Source organism: Ambystoma mexicanum, chromosome 12, assembly GCF_040938575.1.
Source record: "Ambystoma mexicanum isolate Mex_15411 chromosome 12, UKY_AmexF1_1, whole genome shotgun sequence".
Lineage (NCBI taxonomy): Eukaryota > Metazoa > Chordata > Amphibia > Caudata > Ambystomatidae > Ambystoma > Ambystoma mexicanum.
In genome coordinates this window covers 1,004,466,084-1,004,485,328 of record NC_090936.1, presented here as the reverse complement: position 1 = coordinate 1,004,485,328, position 19,245 = coordinate 1,004,466,084, and the positions used below count along the sequence as shown (strand labels likewise).

Sequence of the window (19,245 nt, the reverse complement as noted above, 5' to 3'; positions counted from 1 at the left end):
CACGAGAAGAAGCAGCGTTTGTCTTTTGTTCATTTCTACAACCACGCTGGGAAGGGAGTTAAAAGTCCAGCGGGAGGGATGAGGACACGAGTTGGGCTGTAGCCCTTAAATGTGGTGGTAACGGTATTACTGCCGCATTTAAGGGCTGGCCCTTTCACGAGTTGGGCGGTAAATGTGATGTTTTACCTCCATCCTTAATCTGGAGGTGAAAATCCCTTGTTTTCGGCTGTATTACCGCCGGCTGTATTAGCCCGCATAATTAGCACTGAAAATGCCCCATTGAATCCAATGGACCCAATGGGGAATGGGGATTTACCATTATCAACCAACCCGTGATCTGGCGGTAATACCACCGGACCAGTCCGTACTAGGGCTATTACAGTCTGGCTGTATTACAGCCGGGATACAGCCCAACTCGTGATGAGGCCCTAAAGAGATGGGGGTTACTTTCCACGCAACCTGTCCCAGTTACGCTGTGCCAGGCACACCATCCTTTGCCTGAACATGGCTAGCCAATGTTACCTGTCAGGAAATTCATGCTAATGGTAAATGTCCTGTGTCATGTTAGGGAGTGATGAAATGAAGACCCAGCAGAGAATTTTGAAAGGTATATCATACACTAGTTGAATTGGGCATGTACGTCAGTAATGTAATGAATATTTAAACAGACCTTAAATTATATAAACAATGTTATTTCTCCTGCCAGAATGCAATTGTTGATCTCTATGACCTTGCAAAAGATATCGGGCCTCATTACAAGTTTGGTGTTGTGGAAAAAAAAGTGGCAGTAATTCCGTTACCACCACTTTGGCAGATTTACCGCTGGTGGAATTACTGCAGGGTAAATTTTTGGAGGGAAAGTGGCATATTCACCTCCAGCTTCGTGTTGAAGGTTAATCCTCCACTTTACCTCCAAAAATCAGCAGATTGGCTGCGCGGTAATTCCACCAGAAGTGAATATGCCAAAAAAAACTTAAGAGTCCTAACAACACCAAATATGGGGAATTACCACCACTTGTAATCCTGCGGTAACTCCACAGTACCAGGTGGGGGTAACAGTAATTTAGTTTGTTGGTAGTTTGTCAGATTTACCACCGAATTAGAGCCAAACTCGTAATGAGGCCGATACACCAGGATTACTTTTTATGATTTACAATTAAGTTTCTCTTTTGAAAAATTAGGATTGTAACCAAGCAACGCTCACATTATTTGTCTAATTTGATTTCCTTTTAAATATTCATTAAATTAATGATGTTCACAAAAAATTCAACAAGTGTAGGCTAGTCCTTTCGTTTGTTGAATTCCTTTCAGGCAAGGATTGTTCTTGTTTGGTTGTATACAGATATTTCAAGCTACCTGATACTGAATAACGATGAGTAATATTCATATACCAGTGTGGGATTATCCTGTATTTACCTGATAGAGTGTAGACCCTTCATTTTGCAGGTATGCATAGAAAATATTGAATAGAAATATATAGGCTCCAAATATATTGAGGGAAAAAATGGAGGCCAAAAAATAAAGGTGCAAAATATTGACTTACAAAAATGTACACTGACTAAGGTGTTCCACCTAAATCTCAAACTAGCGGTAGACAGAAAAGTGCAGCGGGAGTCTATGATGAGCCCTGCCACAATAGTAAAAGGGTTGGGGGCAAAAGTAAATGCTAAGTGCTCGCAGAGGGTTGGACTAAAATGATCAAAGTCATTTGTGTATGTGTGTGCATTACTTCTGAGCTGTTGGCCTTCATTACACCCGTGGCCGTGATGATAAAACAGCCAGTATGAGGGTTTTGAAAGCCTTCTTGTGAGTTCAAGTATGTTCTCCCCACACAATGGCAGCAGGGCTGCAGGTACTAAAACTGCATGCAGTGATCCTGCCAATCCACAAAGAAGTCCTTACAGGGCTGTAGAATGGGGGGTAACCAATACACCCTAATCGCGCCTGGAATTTCCGATGGCAGCAGGGGTGTAGGTGCTAACACTGCATGCAGTGATCCTGCCAATCCACAAAGAAGTCCTTGCAGGGCTTTAGAATGGGGAGTAACCAATACCCCATATAAGGTTTGGAATGACCAATGGCAGCAGGGATGTAGGTGCTAACACTGCATGCAGTGATCCTGCCAGTCCACAAAGAAGTCCTTCCAAGAAAAATACTGAGGTAGTGGTCTGTTTCTCTGGACCAAACAACAAATATACGGTACAAAAAGTACACATTCACACCAATTAATATTTGAGGTGTAGTAACATGCTGGGTTAACTTAATAAAGAGTGGAAGAAAGAAAGAAAGAAAGAAAGAAAGAAAGAAAGAAAGAAAGAAAGAAAGAAAGAAAGAAAGAACGAAAGAAAGAAAGAAAGAAAGAAAGAAAGAAAGAAAGAAAGAAAGAAAGAAAGAAAGAAAGAAAGAAAGAAAACAAGCTAGCACAGTGGCGGATATTCCAAGCATGGCAGAGCACAATCGGATACTGAAGGAAATCCAGCAGAGGAGCATAGTGCTAGCAATGGAGAATTGCCTGGCTCTGGAGTGCCCCACAAGCAATGTAAGGGATACTGCTCAGTGCAGAGTGCTAAGTGCAGTGGAGAGCTCACTGATCTTTTAGATACCTCTAAGCTCTAGAGAGCATCCCATGCACTTTAGAGGATCTTGAGCAGTGGATATTCCCCTACGCTATTGTCCAGCACCTCAGCCAGTGGAGAAAACCCTGAGCAGCGGAGAGCACTCTGGGCTGTTGAAAGGACCCCCAGGTGTAAGGAGTACTCCTTGACTTTGGGGAGTAGCCCTGAGCCGTCAAAATAGACTTCAGCTTTGGAGCGTCACCCCAGCCGTGCAGACTATCTCCTGATTGGGCACCTTGAGTGACGGAGGATATCCTTGACTCTAGAGACCAGCCCCAGCTTGTGAAAAGTACCCACAGCTGCATAAACTATCCCAAGCAGTCCAATCATTCTTCCCAGAGCAGTTAAGAAGACAACTCGCCGTGCAGAGTACCCGGGTCCTGAAGAGTACCTCGAGAAGGAGAACGAGCAGTGGAGAGTATCCTGAGTAGTAGAACGTATCCTCTGCAGGAGAAAGTATCCAGTGAAGGAAAACCCAGCGGGTTCTCAGGGAAGTGAAACATGTTTCAAGCCATGGAGGGTACTGTAGACTGCGGACAGCTTCGTGATTAATCGAGAGGGATTCGAGACTTTACAGACTACCCAGACGATTGAAGCATGAGATTATCGCGGCGGGAAAGTATAAAAGTATCCTTAGAAGCCCAGCTCTGCAGAACAACCCCAGCAATGGAAGCTGCCCCTGGCAGTGGCAGATAATCAGAGCAGTGAGAAGTATTCACAGCAGTGCACTGCACCCTCCATGGAGAAGAGCTTTCTGAGCAGTGGCGATTACCCCTTACTGAACGAGGGTCGTGAGCCGAGGGTTGGGTCATAGTGTTCATTGAGGAGGGGAACCTGAGCAGTGATATGTACCGCAACAGTGAAGAGTACTTTGGGGACTTGAGACTGTACCAAGGCAGTGGAGAGTTACCCAGCATCAGAAAAGTAGCATGAGCAGTGGGGCATTTCAGCAGTGGTGAATATTAGGGGCTCATCACGAGTTCCCCGGTATCCCGCTGGTAATTCCGGTGGGATGCCGGGGAACTACCATACTGTCTCCATCGCCCGATATCCCGCTGTTACCGGGATATTTCGGGTGGTGGAGATTTGGGATGGGGATGCCACAATCACTGACACCAATGCTACCAGTGTCAGTGATTGCGGCAATTGTCTGCCGGCAGGGTCCTGAAGGGGCAGGTCAGGCGTTAGATTGCAGACGCTACTGACAGACTTGTAATTTGCCGTCTGGAAAGGTGCCGGTACACACTGTTACCCCACCTTATTTCTGCACCACCAAACTCATAATGAGGCCCCACCAACTAAGTGAAAGCCATGGTTTGTGAGAGTAGCCATACTCCCTCGAGATAAGAAGAGCCGAAAGTACTCTGCTGTGTGCGAGCCGAGAATCCCAGACTGTGGAGACCACCCTCAACATATGATATGGTATGATTGGTTATTTATAACATGCTTAATACCCAGAGGTTTCTGAGCGTGGACCAGGGATCGAACCTGTGTTGCTCCACTTCGTCTTGCTTCCAAGGCGAGCACGTTGCCTCTGAGCTATCCTCCCGAGACATATCCAGGGATGGGGAGAGTGCCCCAAGCCATGCAGAGTACCCAAGCCTTAGCAGATACCACAAACAGTGATGAAAATTCAGAGTTGAGGAGCATGTCCAGAGTAATGGAGACTGCTGGCTTATTGAAAGGGTTACATATCTTTATACTGAGATAATACATACCGAATCACTTATACAGCGAAACATATACTTTGAAAACCTGAATATTGATTTTTTTTGTTTTTGTTTTTTACATTTATTTTTTATTTCGGGGGGTCTCCTAAAATCCCATTCCGACCACCGTTTCCCCCCAAAAATTAACCCTTTTCCCCACCATGAATATATTCGATATAAGGGATTTCTAGGTATATGTTTAGATATATAAGTGTTTCGGTACATAATTTTCGATATAGAGACTGAATACCATTGAAAGTAACCTTAACAGTAGACACTCCTCTCCCTCTCCCTCTCCAGCACCCCCTGAGTGTGAAGGCCAGGGCCAGGGATAATGTCTTGAGATGGGAGGGTGCTCAGAGCAGTGGGTTACCTGTGAGCTGGAGCCCTTCAGCCGGTGGATCTCCTCCCGACACTGTTTCAGCTCCTCCTGAAGCTTCTCCTGCTCCTCCTGGCTCAGCTTGTGTCGCATCTGGAGCTCCTGGAACTCACTCAGCAGCCCCTCACACTGCAAGCCATGGGAGGGTGAGGGAAAGGAGGAAGGGGGCAAGGGAAGAGGGTAGTAAAGGGGGAAAGGAAGAGCAAGCAGAGGCAAGGACAGGGCAACAGGGAGAACACGGGGTGCAGGTTGAGAATGAAGATGTTATGAGGGGGGAGTGCGGGGTAGTAACATTGGTGGAACGGAGAAATGTGTGGGAAAGGGCAGTGGTGTGGCGAGAAGCGCGCGGAGAGGAAGGGAGGGCAAGACAATGGGAACAGTAGAGAAAGACGGTGTGATGAGAGATAACAGGAAGTGACAAGGTGACAAAACAAAGGGGATGACGAAGGGTGGGCGGGGGAGGGGAATATGCATAGGGGCGGAGCAGCAAATTAAGAGAAGGGCGAGTTGATCAGCCGAGAAGAAGAAGAGGGCATGGGATGGAGGGAAGAAGAACATTAAGTCAGACGACGTGTTGCCAGGTTTCCAGGACAGTGGGGCACATTCCACAACATCCAAACCCAAAGATCTCCCCCATTAAAGTTAACGTCAGAGCCCAGCCTCGGAAATCCATGTTAGAGGTGTGACAGAGGGCGCCTCGAGCACAGTCCACACTGTCTCTAACTAGAAAGCCAGCCGTCAAACAGAACCAGTCGTATTAAATGCCAGGCTGAATCCCTGCTGGCAATTGGTGAAGTGATACCGTACCACTATGGGAGGCAAGTGATGATGGGTGCTGAGTAGAGTGGCAAAGCACCACACTGGGCACTGAGTCACTGTTGCCATGGTGGTAGGAGTGCCTCTAACTTCTTTGCGCATATTGAGTGAGAGGTGGGTCAGCCAATCACGTCATTGGACCAGTGCCAAGCCAGTGGGAAAGTGCCCTTAACAGCATGGGCTGGCATAGTGTATGGGCTGGCATAGAGGGAAGAGAGTGTTGAGCCAGCTGGTGTGCATGGAGACAGAGCTGGGTAAGAGGGTAGAGTGCCCTTGGCACCAGAGAAGTATTTGCTCTCTTTTGTGCCAGCGGGACAATCCAACTAATACCATCTGTATGTTCTCTCTATTTGAGTGTTTCTGTAGATCAAACCTGTCCTGGTATTGAGTCACTGCAGCCAAAGGGGACAACGTGAACCTAACACTGTACTGGCAACAGAACAGAAATAGATTAGGGGCAGGCTTGGACTGGCATAGAGGACAATAGGGCAATGCCTGGACCAAAAATGCAAAAGGCTAGTGTGGGCCAGTTTTTTTGGTCAAAGTGGGCTACTTTCTTGGCCAGTGTGGGCCAGTTTGATGAGTTACTTCACTATGCGGCTAATAGTTTGGACCACTGTTGCTGAATGAATATTCTATATTTTTTACAATTTGCATCACATATTATCAAAAGCCTCCCCTTGGGTGCTGTTCAAACAGTGTGTCACAAAAGGAATGAGTTGCCATGCGCGACGGTGGGCCACTTTTTTCATTGGTTCCGAGACAAGTAAATGCCCCGGTCTGACCCTGATGAGGGGAAAGAGTGCCACTACTCAATGGTGTAGTGGATGAATCCTGACTCGTAGAAAAAGGGTTCAGCTAACATCACGCCTTGCTTTGGGTCAGGGCTTGTTTCCAAAACGCCACTCTGAGCATTGGCTGAGTGTGAGTGTGAGTGCTAGTCCAGAGGGAAGCGGGCCACCACCACCACCTAGGGACCGATGAACCAAACATCCCAACAAGACTCCGATACACTTTCCCAATCTGACACAGATTGAAGAGTTGCTGTGCTACCATGATTGCCAGCGAGGAGTCAGCATAAAGGGGAGAGTGCACCTCACACCATATTGGTTTGGGTCATTGCTGGCTCAACTGCATTTAAAGCAGGACCACCCCACAGAGCCCCAGGGGTTCACCTCCAAGGACCAGTGCGCTAGTTGTAGGGCATGTTAAAACCACCAGGGCATACCTCGTTCTGTGCTAGCTGCACCTTCTCCTCCGCACTTTGCAGCTGTTTCTTGAGTCCGAAGCCCTCATCTTCTCTTTGAATCTTTGCCTCTTCTCTGTTGCTTGCCCCTGCATCAGACGCTTCTAAGGGGACAATGGACTCTTCCTGTACCTCCTCTTCCTCCTCTTCTTCTATGAGTGTTGGCAGGCCTCTCTCTTCCAGGCCTGATTCACTCTGCCTCCAGCAAGGAGTGCATTCAGTTTTGGGCTCTGACTCAGTTGGCTGGAGTTCTTCGCCTGAGCGCTCAAACCTGTCTTCCTCCGGGTCATCATCACGGCCTCCACCATCATCTCCGCCGTCTCCTGCTTCAGCAACATTCCGGTTCCTGAGAACAGAATGAAACACATCAAAGGTCATTGGGTTGGGATTTTAATGTGTTGGGCTGAACGTTCATGATTTGTAGAGAAGAATTAATGATAAGACAATGTTACACTATATGAAAGGATAAGGATGCCACTGAGTATGGCAAGATCAAGATTTCTACCAATGAATGGCATTTCAGATGTCTCAAGTTCCAAACAATGATGGATGGAAAGCTTTGAAACGATCTCAACTACGGTTCCATGTGATGATGTCTCCTGGAAAAGGTCGCCAGGGAGCCGACCTTTTTTCCTGACCCCTAAAATACTTTCTCCAAATATTCTAGGAGGTGTATCATTTTATGTTATAAATTCCAATCAGTTGTGGTCCCATGCAAAAACCTGCAGTGCAGCCCGTGCTCCTCCATCACATTCTTTCTGCACAAGACCACAAGTAACCATAGACATGTTTCAGCCTCATCGGGCGCCCCCACCGAGTAGTAGCCTGGTAGCCTTGGCCAGCAAGGTCAGGTCCCACATTTGTGCATTCTCATGCTTCTTCTGGCCAACCACTGAGACACCAAAGAGGCGGTGAGTAGAAAGGTTTTACTCAATCACAGCCTCTGGATAATTGCGCTGGGCAGCCTTCACAGCTTGGGACAGCAAGTGTTCCTGCCGCCACCGTGGGACGGTGGAAGCTTCAGGTAACTGGTGTACGGGTCGTGGTGAGGAGGCAGTAAAGCTGAAAGTTCAGGGGAAGGAGGTGAGGGATGACCTACCTGTTGCCCAATAGGGAAGATGGTGGACTCCCGCTTGAGAGGAGTCACGGAACGCAGGCAATACCATGAGGTATGGCCTGCACTCTAAGCTTCCTGATTGGCTGAGAGGCCCCATGCACTACCTGCCGGGCGCTAATCCAATTTAACGCTACCCAATGCATAGGCCTGAGAAGAATAAAGTGCTAAGCCGGCCCTAACAGGATTCAAATCTGTGTTTTAAAAGCAGGACAAAGTTTTGCCAGGAGAGCACTTCATTTGCAGAGCTATTATGACACCAACTCCTACAAGGACAAGGAGCAGGACCCACAGGAGATGGCCAAAAAGAAAGTCTATGGGCCTCATTACGACCCTGACAGTAGGGGTTTAACGGGGCCAGTAGAGCTAGCGGCCCCGTTAAACCCCTACCGCCTCATTATGAGGTTTGCTCACGGGACCCGTTAAGGACGCCTGGTAAAACCAGGTGTCCTTAGCAGGTCCCGCGAGTGGACCAGGATGCAAACAACGGGCCCGTCATTAACGTGCAGGTTGTTTGCATCCTCCCCATTCCCTTTGCACCCAAAGGGGGCTCGAATGGGAATGGGGATGTACATGGTCTGGGTTCCTGGAATGGGGAAATACCAGGCCCTCCAAGGTCGGAATGGCCTGGTATTTCCCCATTCCAGGAACCCAGACCCGGTACCCGGCATGGCTACCTCCAGGGTCGTAATGAGACCCAATGTTTGTCTAGGCCCACAGAATGATCTCCACTTTGGGGGAAAATAATGTTTTATTTTTCATTAACTTCATACCACTGCATCACCCCCACCTGCTACAATGTAAGCAGTGTGTTTGGGGCATTGTTAGAAGATGGACCAGTTACACACCTGAATCAGTCAGTGAAAGCTGAAGGATGCTGGCAAAATAAAGGGTGGAAATTCAACAAACCGTCCATAGACCAAAGCAGTGGCGTGCTGTGTACACCCTGGCTCAGGGCCCAAAATGCAGAGAATACACAGTTTAGGGCATAATCTAGAGATGGTGGCAGTGAGCCGAATGGGATTGCTGTGATTTTATCGAACCCAAAAATAGATCTTAACGAAGCCAAAACACCCCCCAAATCCCCTGTTTACTACCCCACCCCAAACCCCTCCCCGCCAGATGTAACCCGTACCCCACCACCACACATCTTTTTTATTTTAATGGGTATTTATTTCGGTATTTTCTATTCAGTAAAATGTCATTTTGTATTTTTTAACTGGTAAACGCACTGGATACCATATGTATGTTGGCAGCATGCATATGACTGGCACGATGAGTGAGAAGTGGGGTGAGTTGTGCGGCCCATTTTCCCAGTTTGTAGGATGTCAGATTAGGCCCTAGGATGGTTTGCCTCTTTTCTTACAAATGGCAGTGCTTGTATTTACTCGAGCGTTCCAGAATCCATGTGGCACCCTAAAGGGCTCCCCCTGGTCCTCTTTACCTTGCAATATATATATGCCATGACACTACAGGGCCTTCTATTGACTTGGTACCTAGGGTGCCATTGCTAAGCCGATGACACTCAATTCTACTTTAACCTCACCACTTATGATCGTATAGACGATGCACGCCTTATGACAATTCACAGTGCTTAAAATCTAGAAGGATCAACATCGGCTGAGCTTAAGTAGCACTAAACCTGAGCTCACAATAAACTATGTTGCATTTAATGGTATCAAGAGAGGCGTCCAGGTGGTTTCCTTCTTTCTAGACACTATTCCTATATCAATTCTTACCAAGGTAAAAACCCTTGGTGCTGTCCTAGATTTCCAGTTGCATGTGTTATTCTCGAAGATTAGTTATATCATCAGCTCTGCAGCCTACTATAGGTACTTGAAAGGGAACATTCAACCGTACCACATAATTACGACCCGGGCGGCCGTGGTATGAACGGTGCCGGTAATGAACCGGCACTGTTCATACCGGGCCTCCACATTACAAGTTTGCTCGCGGGTGGCAGTATGCACGTCTGGTCTGGCCAGACGTGCAGAGTGGCACCTGCTAGCAGACCAGGATGCTAACAACAGACCCGTTCTTAACGGGTCCGTTGTTAGCATCCTCCCCATTCCCAAGGGAATGGGGACGTACCGGGTCCGGGTCTCGAAAATGGAAATTACCGGGCCCGCAAAAAAGTCGGAATGGCCCGGTAATTCCCTTTTTTCAGGACCCGGACACAAGTTTGAAGGTAGCCATGACGGTAATGACGGCATGGCTACCTCCAAACTCGTAATGGGGCCCAATGTCTGCATATAGCCCACGCCATTTCTGGTTTTAAAATCTTTAAAAAAAATGAAAAATGATCTCCCGCCTTCATGTTCTTCAAACTTAAATTGCTAGAAGTGTGGTTAATACCCCCACCTATCTTACATACCTGCTATTCTTCGCAAGTTCTACGTTCGTCCGGGAGAGGCGTGGTTTCTGTTTAAGGTCAGCACTATAGTTCCTAAATACCTCGCACATAAAGCTATGGACTATTTTCTAATTCCCAATCCCATCACACCTTCCAGTTCCTAAATTCATTGGAACTCAGCAGGGGGAAATCTTTTGGAGTACAAGGTTCTCGTGTTTGGAATAACTTTCCTATTCCCACAAAGTCGCTGACGGATATAAAGGTCCTTAAAAAATATATAAAATGTCATCTCTTCTAACTCTATTTGCTTGGCTTTTTACTTTAAATACATTCTTATATCTGCCACTAAAGCCCTACATGTTCTTCATTCTATTTGGGACTGCAGACTATTAGCCACTGACATTTCTCTTACCCTGGACCAAAACTCTGCAGTTAGGTGAAGATATACCCAAAGGACTGTGCACCCAGTCCGGTCCTCCATAGTCCCAACACACCAGGTTTTCAGGATTACCACTGGCTATGCAAGTAACTCCCATATTGTATGTGGATTTCCTTAAATCTGGCTTTTGAGAATGCCACTTGGATACTCCGGAGCAACACTCTCCATAGTGAGAAAACCTGCATAATATGTCCAGTTTCTAATCTGGGATGGAGGATGGATTTGGAGCCCAGAAGTCTCCTATGGCCACAGTTGGTTGACAAAATTACTAAACCTGCGTCACTGACAGGTTACAGAAAATGGACACAGTCGCCAAACCATAAAATTGGGTTTACCCCAAAATTTCGAAAATAAAGGTCAAATGCATGTGCATTCGACCTACTATAAAGAATCAAAGCCGATAATACCTAATAAGGACAGCGGGGGCTGCAGGGGTGTCCTCGCTCCCGTTTTTTGGTATTATGGGCTGCAGGGGTCGCAGGGGTGTCCCCACTCCCCTATTTCAGTGTTATGGGCAGCAGGGGTTGCAGGGGTGTCCCTGCTCCCTTATTTCGGTATTATGGGCTGCAGGGGTTGCAGGGGTGTCCCCACTCCCCTATTTCAGTGTTATGGGCTGCAGGGGTTGCAGGGGTGTCCCCCGCATACATGACATAGCCAGCGAGGAAAAAAAAACAAAATCCCCAAAATTTGAATTACAAAATGCAAACAAGTGGGCTTCCTAATTTTGTAATTCCAGTTTGTGGGATTCGTTTTTATAACGTAGATGCATAATATTTCCATAGGGAAGATCACAGCTTCCTCTGTGCCATCTCAAAGGACTGGCATGAAACGGTGGCAAATGTGGTTCAGCAGGAGCTGCCCAGTGGCTGCAAGCTGTGTCCAGGTTAGCAACATGTATGGAAATATTCAACAGAGGCGGTAGTGTCTGTTCTCCACTCCAGCCTGTAGCAGTCGCCTGAGGTGGGCGTCAGCATGCACCAAGAGGCAGCCAGCCTCTGTGGATCGTAAAGGCACTGGGGGTTCTGGCGCAAGAGTCTCTTCCCTTCCGAATTACCCAGCTTTACCTAGAACATCTCAAGCAATGATTGTCCCTTGGTGGGAAAGACCTATTTTAATACAAAGGCACCACTAGCTCTATTTGTTCCCCTGGCAGGAGCAGCAAGGTCAAATCAGGAGTCATCAACATGTCTTCCAGCCAATAAGGGACTTCCTCAAGAGCATCTGCCCCTACACCAGCAAAAGCAAGTAGGGGTGGACCGATCAGCCCTCCATTGACTCTGCAACTCGAGTGGAAAATCCTCGTTTCTCTCTGCACCTGAAAAAAAGAACATCTATGTAATGGATTTCTTTTTAAGGTCAGGTGCCACCTTGCAAGGGAATCCCAAAAGGCCTTGCTTTCAACGCATTGGGCCTCATTACGAGGCTGGCGGTAAGGCAACAACAGCGCTGGTTTTGCTACCAGCAGGGTTGCTACCGTACCGCCATACTAGGACTTCTGCTCCCAGGTGCCCTTGCAGCCACCTGGTCTGACCAGGTGGCCGTACCGGCACCCGCGAGCAGAACATGACGTAGCAACGGTGCCGCTGCTACCATCCTCCCCATTCCCATTGATAGGGCCTCAAAGGGAATGGGAATGTACCGGCTCTGGGACCTGCTCAAGGGGAATTACTGGTTCCGCCGAGGTCGGAATGGCCCGGTGATTCTCCTTTCGCGGGTGCCGCAGCCGGATGCGATTTTGGAGGTAGACTTGCTGGTTAAACTGGCAAGGCTACCTCCAACCTCGCAATGAGGCCCATTGTCTTCTTGTCAACTCTGCTGGCCAAAGCAAAGCCACTAAGCTTACACAACTAGGGCCTCTTTATGAGTATTGCGATAACAGAAAACCCCCCAAAATCTAGCTGATTGTGAGTGGAGGTGACTCCTCCACTAACAATGGGTGTAATGTCTGCAGCATTATTCTCGTTGTGGTAAGCCTGCAGCCCCCCACATGTGGGACTTGAGAAGATGGAGTAATCATAATCCTAAATTAGGCAGGGAATTACTGTTCTTCATCACGAGTTGGGTGGTAAAAATGCAGTGGTAATAGCGTTACTGCCGTATTACTGCACCACCAAACTAAGAGTTAGGAGGAAAGTTGGGGAATTCACCCCCAGCCATCAGCTTGAGGTAAACATGCCAACTTTCTGCCCATTTTAGGCACAATTACTGTGGCGCAATTACTGCCGCAGTAATTCCACCGAAAATGCCCCATTGAGTCCTATCGATTCAATAAAAATGAGGACTCACACCGCCACTTGTAATCTGGTGGTAATACCACGGGACCAAGGGGCGGTAACAGTAATTGCACTGGGCAGGATTCTGGCAGGTTACTATCCAACTTGTGATGAGGCCCATGATGGCCTCATTACCAGTTTGGGTGGTGTGGAAAAATGTTGAGGTAATTCCGTTACATCAATTTTTCCTGCATCGTCAAATTACACGTTTTGGCAGAATTACCACCGGTGGAATTATGAGTGGTAATTCCGCTGATTTTTTGAGGAAATGTGGAGGATGGTAGTTCTGGCAAAAATCCCCAATGGAGTTCCATGGGATCCAAAATATGGGGATTTACACCGCCTATCCTGTGGTAAATCCATGGGCCCAATTGGTGGTAACTGTAAATCCGTTGGGTCGTATTCCGGAGGATTTATCTCCAAAATACCTCCAAACTCATAATATGTGTAAATGTTATTTAAAATGTCATAGCGCTCCCACTTTCCCCACACTTCTGAAGGGCAGCCTTGGAGCTAGTTACGAGCAGCACGGCGGGTGCGATATGGGGTGATTTATCAATTCGCTTTCCTTGGGCTAGTGCAATGCTCGCGGTATCAGGTGCTTCCGGGAAGAAGGCTAAAGAGTTCCCATCATGTCAATGGGCCTCATTACACGGATGGAGGTAAGGGATTACCAGCACCGGTAAGGGCACCGGTGCCGGTAATCACTTACCACCCTACTACGAGGTCCCTCAGTGGGGCCCGTCCTTAACGTGTGGTCAGACCACACGTTAAGGACGAGACCCGCTGAGGGACTTCAGAGCAAATAAAGGTACCGCTAATTGCGGTACCGTTATTTGCTCCTTCCCCATTCCCATTGAGCCCTATAGGGGCTCAAATGGGAATGGGGAAGGGCCATGGTGAATGGGGAATTACCGCCCCCGCCAACCTTGGAATGGGGCGGTAATTCAGCCATTCACCATGCCGGAACTCCGGCGGCAACCATGGCTCTGCTAGCGCCAGGGTTACCGCCATCCGTGTAATGAGGCCCAATGTGTGATTCCAAGATCTCCCCGATGTCCCACCCACCCATCTGTGAACAGAATTCCCATACATTGGCATTGTTGTCCATCAAACATGCTACATTTTGCAGTGCCGGTTCAGAACACAGATGCAAAGCCATTGACATCATGTGATGGCTGCCAGTGAAACATTATGGGGTACATTTTGGTGCAGGTGAAGTTGTGGGCAGAGGAAAGCACCCTGCCAGTAAATTACCAATCATGACCTTTTAATTTATTTACAAGAAGGAACCTGGGGGATGGAGTAAAAGGTCTGCCACCCCCTCTTTCAACAGCTCTGCACTGCATATATGCCTGCAGCTCTGCCAACATTAGATTTCATGGGTGCGGAAATGGGGGATTCCCTATGGATTACGGCTGATTTCCTTTACACCTCAAAAATATAGGAAGAACCTATATGGATTCAGGTTAATGCTGCCTGCCATTAACATGCATCGCACATAGGATTAATGATTGTTTTCATATATCACACTTCATCTTTAATTCACTTCCCTGTGGACAATCCATCTGGACCCAGTTTTGACCCACCATGATTTTACCATGATTTTTGTATCATTTTTGGGACCATCTTTACTGCGCTTACTCTACAGAGCTGCAACACCGGGCATATGTACTCAGCCAGGGATCATTTTGTAGTTTGATGCTGAAAGAACTGTAAGCACACATGGGGACTCATTACGAGTTTGCCGGTATCTGCTGGTATTACCGGTGGGGTGCCGGCAAACTGAAGTACTCTTTCCGCCACTTGGTCTGCCGGAATTACCGGCAGATTCCAAGTGCCAGAAATACTGGTAAATCCTCATTCCATGGAGTCACTTAGGACTCCATGGGGGAATTTGCCTGTATTACCAGCACCAATGTTACCGGGCTGGTAATACCAGCAGTTTTTTGCCAATAGGGTGACGGAGGTAAACCCTCCCTTCTGCTGGCAAATTTATAGTTGGCTGGTGCGGAAAAGTGCTGGTACACGTTATTACCAGCACTTTATTTCTAGGCCGGCCAACTTAAGTTGAGGCCCATAGTGTAATTGTATCAGCCCCCGAGACACCACGATGCAGACCATGGGTCTCTTTACAACTCTTGTTCAAAACGGCAGCTGCATTTTTTCCGGCACCCACGAATGGGCAAGAACCGGGTCATGGCGGACCCGGTATTGCCCATTTGCGGGTGCCGGAATCAAGGGCCTCCCGATCCCCATTCTGCCCTATAGGGCTGAATGGGGATGGGGACGTCGGATGCACCAGCACATTCAGAGTTCTGTCGGTACATCCGACGTGCTCTGCTCGCGGGTGCCGTTACACCCGCCAGGAAAAAACCTGGTGGGTGAGACGGCACCCGCGAGCAGAGCTGACAGTATGGCGGTCCGGGAACTACAGTACTGGCATGCTTACCGGTACCGTAGTTCCCGGACTGCCATGCTCGTAATGAGGCCCCATGTCCCATATATAGAATTATGAGCCATGTGAGGATTTATACAGTCAACACAAAGGGCCTGATCACGACTTTGGCGGTAACGCTGGCGGTATAAGAGCTGGCGCTATCTGCCCTACCGCCGAACTCCCCGGCGCTAATAGCGCCGGATCACGAGTTCAGCGGTAATGTTAATCCCCATTCCCCATTGAGCCCATTCGGGAATGCCCCATTCCCCATTGGGCTCAATGGGGAATTTTCGCGCTCTTACCGCGGGCGGATTTCCCGCTGGCGGTAATAGCTCGAATTTTCGGCGGATTTCCCCCCAGCTCAGAGCTGGGGCTAAATCCGCCGAAGTCCTGATTTGGCGGACCCTTAAATCCGGCGGTAATAGCGCTACCGCTGGATTTAAGGGTTACCGCCAAAGTCGTGATTAGGCCCAAAGTCAATGGATAATCCAAGTATGTTCATTACGCCGCAGCACAATCGGTCAACTGCATAAACAAAATCAAAAACAGCCTCCAAATAATGAAAGTGTTCCAAAGGGAACAATGGTATACCACACGTGGTAACTCAACAGAAAAGAGGAAGTCACTTGCCTCTCAGGGGGCAGATATTCCAATACCAGCATAGCTTTCAGTCATGCAAGTTGTAGCATTATATTGAGAGAACACCCTTAACGTGGGGAATTCCTCCCCTTCCCACAATCAGACAGCCCTACTATACTTCACTTAAGTTTTGTTTTAGCACTAGCCTTATTGACGACTCATATGGAGCCACATAAATCCCCCCCCCCATGCCCAAAGTGAGCCAGAACCAGGCCGGGGTATAGAAAGAATATATATTTGGGGGCGTGGCCAGCAGACGTAGGATGAGGACGTGATCCCTCGCTGCTCCCGGCCGCCAGCCCAATCCTACACTCATCCTGCTATTAGAAATATACATGCAAAGCCTTAAAATACTGTAGCGGCAGCTGAAATACTGCCGCTTTGAATCGGAACATTGCGGACCAGAATCGAGATATAGCCCACAGCGAACACAGGCTGTGGACCGTGATCGGCAACCAAGATGGCCGCCTGATGACGAGGGAGGCAGAGACCGAGAAACCCTGAAATTGCAGCCACCCCAGGGAAATACGAAGTGCGCGCAGTCACCTACCCGTTGGCTGTGAGGAGGGAGGCGACTGCTCGGAGCCACTGCATACTCGCCTTCCGGGTGCAGGGCCGCGTGCCGGCTGAGCGAAGCAGCGATGGGTGCTCCCGCGCGCGCGACTGTGCGGGGAGACCCAGCCGCCACACTCAGACACCAACAGATCCGGACGGCTGACAGCGGACACACGGAGCACGAAGTCCGGTGACCAGATCGTGGGGGAGAGCGTGCGGAGAATCACATCGTCACCTCACTTGGCGTGTGGGAACCGACGGGGACTCACCTCACCTTCCCCCTCTCCCCCAGAGAAATCCAACGCGGTGCGGAGACCGGCCTGGACTGCTGGCGACTCCTACATCACGGATGCGGGCGCTCCGCTCCGCGTAGAGCCCCCGAGCGTCCTCCCCAGCTGAAACACGGTGCTAAGAAGAGAGGGAGGAGGGAAATGAACAGCGACCCTCGCCTCCTGGCCCAAAATACGCATGCCGCACTGCTGCACGGTGACACTCACACCGGCGCGGCTCAGAACGGGCCCTACCAACCCACAAAGAAGGCTGCCTGAGCAACCCGCCGGTCCGGGCCATACGGAGAGTATAATACGGACACTGTAGCTGCAACGACGCCGCGGGTGCTCCGAGTTGAGTTGAGCACCCGATGAGCTCCGACAGCAGCTCCTGATCATCTCCCCGGTTGCTCGCTGGCGACCCGGGTTGGCGGTAAGGAGAGGGGGAGATGGGGGATTGGTCCCTGACATCCTGTGTGACATTTCCCGGCCATATATGAGCAAGTACCATGCTCTGGGTGGAATAAGTGCATAAACCCAGCTCCCAAACGTATCAGTGGCACCTTCTAGAGATACCCCTGCTGTGTGTGACGCCGGCACGACACGGCGAGTGACTTTAGGCCCCCCAGCTATACATAAAAGGGCATTGAACAAACCACGCTGCTCCTGCCGGGCCATGCATGCCCACTACCCTTGAGCCCCCCTGGCTTGGACAGAACCGTTATTGATCACCCGCTAAACTCATCCTCGAAATCAGCCAGCGCCTCCCTCCCTCTGCGCACTCAAAGCGCACCCACACACCATCACAAGCGATACTGGGTGAGGCACCCACACAGTCGCGGTGCACAGAATTTCGGTCCCATGGCCGGATCAGACCATCTGTGGAGTTTTCCCCCAACACGTACCCAGATGCGAGCTCACGGACTGTAGATATCCCTCCTGCAAAGTGTTGGAAGTGCGGAGCTGCCATACTCAAATCTTCCCCCCTCAATAACACTCGCTTCCCTGCCCTCCAGCGGGCTTCTCCCTCCAGGTGCGATCTGGACCTCTACAGCCACCTCACTAGTATACCTGCAATGGGGAAAGATAAGCCCAGGAAGACCTCCACACAAAGCAGGATTGAACAATACGCAACCATGCCACTCTCACGTTCCCCGGAAAGGCCAATACAACCAGACTCAGACTGCATGGAAGAGAATATCTCCCTCAGAGACATTATGGGTGCTATTGCCAGTTCTAGAACTTCCATGGAGAAAAAGATGGACAGTATTGGTGCAGATGTATCCTTGTTAAGACATGACCTGCAAAAGCTGACCTCGCGCACCGGGGAGGCGGAGATGCGGATCTCCGAAACCGAGGACAACATTCGCGGAGTGAACCGACAGATGTCTGGCATGTTGGCACGCATAAAGCTCCTGGAATCAAGAGCAGATGAAAGTGAGGGCAGATCAAGACGTAACAACATCCGCATACTGGGTCTTCCAGAAAAGGCAGAAGGAGATTGCATGGAACTATTCCTTGAGGGGTGGCTCGCGGATATATACGACGCACAGTCCTTCTCCAAATTCTTTTCCATCGAGCGAGCCCACCGCATTCCTACCGGCAAGATCACGCCAGGAGCACCGCCACGTACAGTCATCGCAAGGTTCCTAAACTATAGAGATAGAGACACAGTACTGCAATTGGCGAGGTCTAAAGGAACTATTACGTACAATGGGTCAAGAATTGCTTTTTTATCTGACTTCACCAGAGCAGTACAGAAAGCGCGCCAATCATTTGATCCCCTCAAAAAACGCTTGCAATCAATGGGAGTGAAATATGGGCTAATATTCCCTGCCCAACTTAAAATATTCCACAAGAATGCAACAGTGCACTTCACTGATCCTAGGGAGGCGTGGAGCTGGGCTGAAAGGCACATAGACGGCGACTGGAGCGCTGACGGAAGAAGGAGAGGAGAACCGAATAGACCTCGTCCTGACCGACCACCTGATCAGGAGCCGCAGCAACAACAACAGGTCGGAATCCCACAACATGCGGAGGATTAGAAGACATTGCCAATATCTCGGATATCCAGACCACTACTAATATACCGTAAAGGTGCTGTATTGCACATCGTAAATGTGACGATGATGGCAACTCCGGCTGGCGGCCGCCCAAACAGTGCCCCCCCCCCGGTCACTAAGCGAATTCGGAACACCGTAAAGCGGAGTTCCACCGCCCTGCCTTCTGTTTCTCTCTGAGACGCAACATCTGGCACATTTGTACTCTAGACTCGGATTGTCACAGGGCAGGCAGATGTAGATTACAGTTAAATTGTTTTAAAGTTAACACTGGGTCGACAGATGCTTCAGTTGTGGGTGGAGTATGGGGAGGGGGGAGTTGAGTCTGTTACGTTTAT

General features: G+C 49.2%; 1 protein-coding gene across 3 annotated transcripts in view; it reads right to left on the bottom strand.

Moving 5' to 3' along the window:
* Nucleotides 1–19,245, bottom strand: part of CCDC136 (coiled-coil domain containing 136) — a 391,788-nt gene that overhangs the window by 128,617 nt on the left and 243,926 nt on the right. For all 3 annotated transcript variants that reach the window (XM_069629532.1, XM_069629531.1, XM_069629533.1), the window contains exons 7-8: nt 6,748–7,111; nt 4,698–4,832 (exon numbers count right to left, since the gene is read on the bottom strand). In XM_069629532.1, coding sequence (XP_069485633.1) covers nt 4,698–4,832; nt 6,748–7,111 — 499 coding nt within the window. The remainder of the gene's footprint in view (nt 1–4,697; nt 4,833–6,747; nt 7,112–19,245) is intronic.